At 54.6% G+C, this 9,011-nt stretch overlaps 1 protein-coding gene across 2 annotated transcripts in view; it reads right to left on the bottom strand.

Moving 5' to 3' along the window:
- EZR (ezrin) overlaps positions 1-9,011 on the bottom strand; it is a 49,410-nt gene that overhangs the window by 15,129 nt on the left and 25,270 nt on the right. For both annotated transcript variants that reach the window (XM_024748020.1, XM_024748018.1), the window contains 5 exons: positions 8,717-8,800; positions 4,167-4,262; positions 3,049-3,323; positions 2,408-2,491; positions 1,294-1,440 (listed from right to left, as the gene is read on the bottom strand). In XM_024748020.1, the coding sequence (XP_024603788.1) occupies positions 1,294-1,440; positions 2,408-2,491; positions 3,049-3,323; positions 4,167-4,262; positions 8,717-8,800 (686 nt within the window). The remainder of the gene's footprint in view (positions 1-1,293; positions 1,441-2,407; positions 2,492-3,048; positions 3,324-4,166; positions 4,263-8,716; positions 8,801-9,011) is intronic.

Consider the following 9,011-nt stretch of genomic DNA (forward strand, 5'->3'; position numbering starts at 1 on the left):
TAGCAGGTCCCTGCCTCTGGCTGTCTGGCAGCTTGAAAAACCTGTTCGGAAGCCCTGGCCTTGGCTACGTCACAAGATCTGCTCATTCAGGAAGGCGGTTTCCCATGTATATTCCCACGAGGCCGCGGTGCTCCCTGCTGACCAGCTCCCGCCCTCCAGCTCAGGGGCCTCCACAAGAACTAGGGCTGGCTTCCCGAGTCCCTGACTTATGCAGACTGTTTCTGCCTGTCCACGGCACTGGATCTAGCACACCGGGGAAGGAGCAAACCAAGAGTCCCCAGTAACTCACTTCGGGGTCCTCAGGCGAGTCCCTGCGACCCTCTGCTAAGCACGCCACGTCCTAAGTGTAACTGGATTCGTCCGACTGGCACCGCGCCTCCCGGCAGAGACGCTCTCCTCCACCCACTCTGGGCACGCGGTGGAGGGGCTGGAATGCCAGGCACCGGTCCCCATCCCAGGGGAAATGGGTCTGGGCTGTGGGTCCTGGCCAGAGCGCCTGTGGCCGGGATTATGGTGGACTCTGTACAGGTTATCGTGTGTCAGAAGTGGCGCTGCTGCCCTCAAGAACGTCAGGGTAGGGGTGGGAACCTGGGGCAGCCGAGAGCAGGTGAGACAGGTGAGCTGCCACTCCAAGCCCAAGGAACCGCCGTGGAAAACTTGTCCTCACCGGAAGCCGGGGGGAGGCCAGCCTGCCTGCACTGAACTACAGCAGGGCCCACTCCACAAACTAACACACTGAGGCAATCGGGTACCTCCTTCAGGTTCAGAGGATTTAGCTAGACTGTCCACACAGAAAGGCTACTGTGTCAGAATCTCAAGGTCCCTGATAGCACCATAAATATTCTGGGTCGGATCAGCACACACCTCAAGCCGCCCAGCACTGCTGGCTGGTGCCTATGGGCGTGCTGGTACAGGGGCGGGAGACGTGCTGGTACCTACAGGCAGCCGGGGCGGCCTCACAGGAAGGGGCGGGAGATGGCTTCCTGCAGCTCTTGTTATTTCACAAGCCCCAAAGTCCCTGAGGTCACGGACCTGTGTGGTCCCCCTGCTGGGCCCCTCGGCACGTGCTACACGTGCTAATAACGAACAGGCTAAGAGAGAAATAACGCACACCTCTGAACCGACCCCCGACACGGCAACGTCACAGCCGCAAAGCTCTTAAGCGTCAGACACTGGGCCAGTAAGTTGCTAGGTAAATACTCCGAAAAGAACCCATATGCACATTTGCCATTTTCTCCACGGTTTCCAGGCCTGATACCCTACCAACTAAAGAAAATATAAAGTTCAACTCACTTATCATCTTTCTCATAAATATTTAGTCCAAGGGCATCAACTCCAAGCCAAAGGTCTGTTCCTTTCTTATTTTTTATCTCAAAATAGTTGATCCCATACATTTCCAGGTCCTGGGCAATCTTCAGATACTCCAACATAGCACTGTCTCTGGGTGGGGAGAACAAACATTGGCATCGTCGTTAGCGTGCGCCCCGTGCTCGACAGTTACACCGCCACCAGGATCTGAAACGTAGTGCATCACGGAGGACGGGCTGACAGCCAGGTGCCTCCGTCGCTGTCCCTCTGCCGGCCTGTGCCCCAAGTGGGCGCCCAGCCATCCTGGACACTGACCACGGGCGTACGTCACGTGTCAGGAAAGAACCAAGCTGGCTTGTGCTGCCCACTCTGGACACAGAGGGCTTCCCTTGGAAATTCTATCACCGGGCACGACCTCTCTCTCTCTCTGTGGCCTACACGGTGCTTCAGGGAGCCCACCGTCTGCCTCACTTGGGGCCACTGCTTGGGCTTTGAGTTATTTCCCTCCACAGAAGATGCTCGGGTCAGGCAGGAAACTCTAAGGACACAAAGTCTCTGAGGCCCAAACTGCAAATGAATTTCTGAGGATGGGACACCATGCCGAGAGCTGCTGCCAGTGCCCGAGAGGAGGATTCTAGGACACGCATCCAGTCGCTTCGCTCTCACCAGCCGCATGTCCCACTCCAACCCTCTCCACACCTCGCTGGTGCTTCTTTATTAGCAAGTGTTTCTCACTTGGGATCTTTTTTTTTTACACTTACAACCTTTTGAAGGCAACCACCTTATGGACGATGAACGAATCAGCACCTCTGTGACAGGGAAAAGAAAATGCCTGGTGGGCTGCGAGCAATGCTCCGGCCCCCTTGACTAAAATGAATTGTTTCAGACACAAGTTTTCTTTCCTCTGAAACAAGGAGGGGAGAAGGCTGGAGGGACTGAAGGTGTAAACTAAACCACTTCTGCCCTGGTGGCGGTGGGGAGGAACAGCTGGCTTCGTTTGGGAAGAAACCTCACCGGTAGCCCCTTACCTTCCCTGCCTCTAGGCACGGCTCTGAGCGAGTCCCCTGCAAAGAAGACCGGCTCCCAGCCCAGCACTCACTTGAGCATCCCGCGGTGCTCGGCGTGCCACACCTGGATCCGGTCCTCCCACTGGTCCCTGGTGAGCTTGTGCTGGTCCATGACTCTGGATCGCAAAGGAAGAGGGCACAGAGCCGTCACCCCAGAGGGCTGGGAGCAGCGTGCGACCGGCCACTGAGCACCCTCACACAGACCCTGACTGTTCTTTCAAATAAAACCATCTACTTCCTAAGATGCGGCATTTCTATTTATGACAATTAACAGCCTGGACGATTCAGAACCTGGAATGAGACAAACCCAGTCTTGCTGGAAACACTTTTAAAAGGTGTTTTATTTTAAGTGGCCTCTCCTTCCAAAAGAGGTAATTTATGTGACCGCCAGTAAATAAAAAGATTGAACAGGGGCCGGTTTACCATGTACACCAGGGAGAGCTAAGACGGTTCTGCTCCGGCTCCTGTGAGGAGGGCCCCCTCCCCTGCTGAGTCCCTCTGTCGCAGAGGCCACTCCAGGGTCCACCGAGGGGTGGCAGGGCCTGCGGAAGGCCGGCCCGTGACTGCAGACAGAGTCCCCAGCCTGCAGAACACTCGCCCTCCACAAAGCCCTTCTGCCTCCCGACCCTCCTGACACGACGCTCGCACGCGGGCCTGGCCCCCGCCGGCTCACCTTTGGGGGATCAGCCGCTCGGAGCCAAGGTACCCGGACTTGTGCAGCTCCTTGCCGTAGTCCCCGAACTTGGCCTGCACAGCATAGGAGCCCAGGAGCACCGCCGTCTCGGGCGGGCAGTAAATCTCATCGCTGAGAATCCCCTCCTTCACTTGCAGGAAGAAAAGCTTCTGGGTGATGTCCTGGATGAGCTCCTCGGACACGTCTTCGGGGTAGAACTTGGCCCGGAACTTGAACTGCAGAGGGTTCTCCTTTCTGACCTCCTGGGCGGACACCTGGGCGGCAGAGGCCAAACCCTCACTGCAAGTTCGAAAGACAAAGACCTGCCTTCCCAACACAGGGTTTAACCACTGACTCAGAAGCGTCCTTCAGGCCAGTTTTCAGAAGATAATGTTTGTTCTGAAAGTCACCTTTTTAGCATGGAAGACAGAAGGCCAGTGAGAGTCCTGTTACACCCTCACACTAGCCCCAGCCCCAGCCTTGGTTTTCTGGGGGCGATGCTATCAACTCCAGGGGACTGCCTGAGTGATCCGCGAATCTGGCCTCTGTCCACATGGCCAGGCCAGCCCTGGACCATAAGCTCACTCTCAGTAATTCCTCACGCCCCCGCCCACCCCCTTCCATGCCTCCAATCACCCTCCTGATGGGTCCAGTAATATGGGAGGGAAAGCAGGAGTTGGAGAAAAGAGAGAAACTGTCTGGAGAAAACACATTTAGCTTACTGCTTTTCTTTGTAATTGTTAATGGAATTATCCAGTCTTTGGAGTTGGAACTCTTATCACAGGTTCAAACAGCAATAACAGATTCTTACAAAACACTGGATGATTCATGGTTTATAAGATTAACAATCTCATTGGAAAAAAAAAAAAACCAACAAAAGCTAAGGTCAACTAAAAGCTGAGCAATTAAGCATCACACACTCCAATAAGGGAGCAGTAAGGAGAAATGCCAGGATCTCATTTCCAGCAACTACCTCCATTTACGGGAAACCTGCAACCTCTCTGTCTTTAAAAACTTTTACACAAATAGAAAGGAACACAAAACAAAAGACGGAGTTTCAATGTCAACAGAGTAGACCAAACCCAATTAACAGCCTGTAAATAGTTAACATGACTTACTTTTTTATCAAGTTTCAACCAGGTAGGAAATCCTTTATTATCTACATACTGGAGGCCAAAGTACCACACTTCCCGAAGGCCGATGGTCTTAACCACCTGTGTGAAAGAGATGGCCCTGGGCTGCCACCATTACATGGTGCAGCAGAGCTGCCAAGAGAGCGAGGCGCCAGCTTAGACACCACGGGAAGGCCTCCGCTACACCGTCTGTTACTAACAGACATGAACCATTTACTTTTCTTTTCTTCTGGCCCCACTTTGCAGCTTGTGGAATCTTAGCTCCCTGGCCAGGGACTGAACCCAGGCCCCTGCAGTGAAAGCACCAAGTCCTAACCACTGGACCGCCAGGGAAGTCCCTGAACCATTTACTTTTAATATAAATTTGAGCAGATTTAGGGTTAACTTTAAATCTTATAAAATGTCACCCCTACTCCTCTGTCCTCCATTATGCGTTTCTGAGTAAAGACAGCTAGGTGGGCCACAGGGACTGGGCCGTAACCCAGGTACACCCCCCGGTAAAAGTGTGTGTGTGTCACAGGTGTGACTGTACCTGTCGGGGAGCCCACATGAAAAAGGGGCTGAAAGACACCAATGTGAAGCAGAGCCTCCCCTGGCTGCCCGTCTCTGCTCCTCGGCAGCTGGCCAGGCCTCCGCTCAGAGGGATCAGGGCAGCAGCGGTCCCGGAAAGGCATAGGAGGCAGCGGGCAACAAGCTTCCAGGGAAGAGGGGGAGTGCTCAGCTTCACGCATGCCAAGGGGCGACGAGCACTTTCAACCTCCAGAAACGTGAAATTCTGATACAGGAAGGTGGAATTCAGCCCTAGGTCACAGTGCGTTTCACGTTTTTAAAGTTCTCTCCAGTACTAGGACAAAAGTCTCCTGTGGTCCATTACACTGACAGCCCCACGATGGTTACTCTTGTGTCTTGGAAGTCAAAAAGCAACTTGCCGCGGACACTTGTTGAATACTGTCAGAACTTGGCCGCATAGTTTTAAATTCCATGACATATAATGTTAAACCTTTAAAAAAAAGGTTACTATTCTTCAAATATATGGCTTCTATCATATTTAAAGGGAAAGAGGGATGTACACACTAGAAATGACAATCAGGTATCTGGAGCACTTACAATAAAAACTGAAACACCGAAGTCTGCCTTGAGCCCGTTTCTGCACTGGCCGCGGCTGCGGGGCCAGATGCTCGCGGAGCTCCCGAGTCTCCGTTTACTACAGGCCAGGGAATGACCTGCTCATTCACTCCCTTCACTCACCCAAAAAAAGCGAGGAGGGACTAGACCCGAGAGTCCTCATCACGAAGCGACAGGAGGGCAGTTTTGACTCTTACCAGCGCTCTCCCCGCAAGTCTGGTGAAGCCCCAGTTCTGCTTTTCGTGGTAGCCAAGTATAGAGGAAGCTGACTGAAAGACCAGGTTTTCTATACCCAATCCTGCTAGTTTCCTAAACCTCCATCTCAACATCTGGATACGAAACCTGCCTCGCCTTCCTCTGCGGGCTGTCCAAAGCCGCACAAGAAAGCCCCACGTACAGAAGCCATTCTACCTCTCCTTCCACTCCATCCACCCAGCTGCAGCCTTAGCCTGGGTCTGACCAGCGTGAAACCATTTCCTGTGCACTTGACTTCCCTGCCCCGTGCCTGTCAGACCCTCGCTGATCTTCAGACTCCTCTTTTCCATCTGCTCCGATGTGGCCGGTCCCCCTTCACGGAGCTGATCAGACTCTGGAGCCATGGACCTGACCCGGGTCCCTCACTCTCTCGGTGGAAGCCTGTCCCTGGGTTCCCTGATCTGCCACCCATCTTTACGTATGACTCTTCCGTCTACTTCCAGGACAACTGTCCTCAGCGTGTTTCAAAGCCCTACTTCTCTCCCTACGGCTCCCCCAAAACAACAAAACAGAAGTAAACAACCTTCCTTTCTGCAGTCCATTCTAAAAACTGACCTGTCAGTCCTCTCTGCGAGGGAAACCCAGCATTCCTAGAAAAACACAATCACTTCTCTCCAATGTCCCTACCTTAACCTAAAGCCGACACACAGCACGCAAGCCAAATCTGAACGGGTGTGGGGTCCATTCCTTTATCTATGCCACTGTGGTGTTTTATTTTTATTATTTTATTTATTTATTTATGTATTTAAATTTTTGGCTGCGTTGGGTCTTCGTTGCTGCGCACGGGCTTTCTCTAGTTGCGGCGAGTGGGGGCTACTCTTCGTGGCGCTGTGCGGGCTTCTCACTGCGGTGGCTTCTCTTGTTGTGGAGCACGGGCTCTAGGCGCGCGGACTTCAGTACCTGTGGCACTTGGGCTCCGTAGTTGCGGCTCGCGGGCTCTAGAGCGCAGGCTCAGTAGTTGTGGCACACATGCTTCAGTGGTTGTGGCACGTGGGCTCAGTAGTTGCGGCTCGCGGGCTCTAGAGCGCAGGCTCAGTAGTTGTGGTGCACGGGCTTAGCTGCTCTGTGGCATGTGGGATCTTCCCTGACCAGGGCTTGAACTTGTGTCCCCTGCATTGGCAGCTGGATTCTTAACCACTGTGCCACCAGGGCAGTCCCTCTGTGGTGTTTTAAATGGCACGTTTTGGGAAAGGAAAAGGCAGGAATGTGTCTACTTAACTCAGTCTCAAGCGACAGCTGGAAAATACTACTGATACTTTCTGGTGATGAAAACAGTGAGCAGAGAGTCACGTGGCAGGAACTCCTTTCTCAGCACGTCGGCAGCTGCAGTAGTGGGAAAGCACCATGGCCCTGCCAGGAACCTGCCCGGCTTCCACGATGGTCTCTGTGAGGGCCTCCATCACCTCGGAGCCCTGGACTAGAATCTAGTCCCAGACGAAGCAACAGCACTGGGACAGGGGCTGGGGGACAGTTACTGCTGAGGAGACTCAAGTGACAGAGGGGGTGGGAGGGAATCGGACAGACTAACTACCTTCCAAGTCTCCTTCAACCGATGCCAGTTAAGGACCACATTTCAGTGACTGGCAGCTGGGCCCGTGAATGAGCTTCCGAGACCTAGAAGCGCATCAGGTGGAGCAGCAGAGAAAGGACGCAGAGCCCCGTGCAGCCCGCAGCCCCTCCTGGATGTTCGTTCAGGAGGAAACACACCCAGCGTGGCGGAGGGGAGGAGGGGCGCCAGGCCCACCTGTGCCGATGAGGCCTGAGCATCCCCGCCTCACCGTACCACGTCGGAGGGATAAACAAGTGGATATTCAAAGAGCGAGGTGCAACTGGGGTCAAGGCTGTGGAGACGGCCTTTCCTGCCAGGCCTCTGCGTCCACAGTTCTAACACAGACCGAGTCATGTTCCGCTGACCCACAAGCGGTTCCATGAGCGGTTCCACGGGTCCGCTCCAGCCTCAAGTCCTCAGATTACACAGTATTTCACAACAGGAACACACAATACTGAAAAAAATTCCAACACTAACTCTGGTGACTGAGGGATGCGCTAGCTGCAGGCAGAGCTGACCCGAGCCCCTGGCTTCCTCCCCGTCCGTGCTCTCACCACTGCCCCCATATGGTGCCCAGGATTTTCTTTCAGGAGAAACCCTTAGATTTCCACCCCAAGTCCAGTCCCGCCCCAGGCAGTTAAATGTCTTTATCGTTATCGGTGAGGCACGGCCAGGGAATGGCCTCAAAAATCACAGCACAGGGAGGGCGGAGGCTGCATTCGACCCCTCCCCTGGAGGTTTGAGCCCCCAGGCCCTGCTCACTGGCTTGGGGAAATTAACCTGCTGGGTGCTGACTTTGGGGATGAAAGGGAGATCCCATCAGGCCCAGGGTGAGTCACCTATACTTTCTACACTTGCCAGGACTCCACTCCTGTTTCCAGTTTGGTGCTGGGATGCACAGCGTGGCCTGGCCGACCGGCGGGGCCTCTCAGGAAGGCCGCCGACGGTGCAGGTGCCTGTGAACGCACACCCTGCCCCGGCGCCCTACTGGGTCCTCAGTCCCAGAGCAGAATTCACAAAGCCCAGAAAGGTCGCTCTCGCTCTGTCTAAAGCTTGGGACCGTTTCATGGAAGAGTTATCACGGCCCTCATGGTGGTACACCGCGCTTATTAAAACTCTGCGTCACCTCCAGCTTTCATGAAGAGAGGGGCAGGAGCGCGGCTGGGCTGTTACCTGGCTGGAGGGAAGGGTGTGTGCTGACCCCCGAGGGGCTCAGGACTCTGCGGCTGCAGGGAGTGCTGGAGAGAGGCCGCCTGGCCCCACGCTGTCCTCCGCTGCACCCCGGCCGCGAACCAGATGGCAAGAAACGGCCAGGGGGACCGTGGAGACCCCAAGCGGGAGAGGCGGCAGCCAGAGCTCTCGGTGAGGCTCCGGCTCGTGAAGACTGCACGGCGCCCCTTCTCCTCGGGACTGCGAACGGGGGCCACCCCGGGGAGAGTGTTTACAACAGCTGAACCCCGCTGACAGGGGCTAAAAACATGGTCTACTCCACAGCGAGAAGCAAGCAGCCAACCAAGGTAATAAATGTGCTCGCCAAAGTGATTCCGATGCTGCAAACACTTTTTTCTACCTGGGAACCCGCTCTCTTAAGTTCACAGAAACCAACCTGATCGAAAAGCTGTTTTCCTGTTGTATTTGGTTGGATGGCGAACTCCAGCTCCGCGTCCATGGTGGTAACTCGGACGTTGATCTAGAAAACAGAATGGAACACATTACACTTAACCGGGTGTTTTTAATAATCTCCGAGTGTCCCACCTGAACTCAACGGTCCTGAGCAACGTGGTGAGAGTATGTCCCTCCTCCACACCCATTCTCATACCTGTCACCACACACAGACATACACCCCCAACCCCAAAACACACACCACACACCCCCCCCCCCAGCCCTGTGCCCCCGCAGGT

This window comes from Neophocaena asiaeorientalis, unplaced genomic scaffold, assembly GCF_003031525.2.
Source record: "Neophocaena asiaeorientalis asiaeorientalis breed wild unplaced genomic scaffold, Neophocaena_asiaeorientalis_V1.1 scaffold123, whole genome shotgun sequence".
Lineage (NCBI taxonomy): Eukaryota > Metazoa > Chordata > Mammalia > Artiodactyla > Phocoenidae > Neophocaena > Neophocaena asiaeorientalis.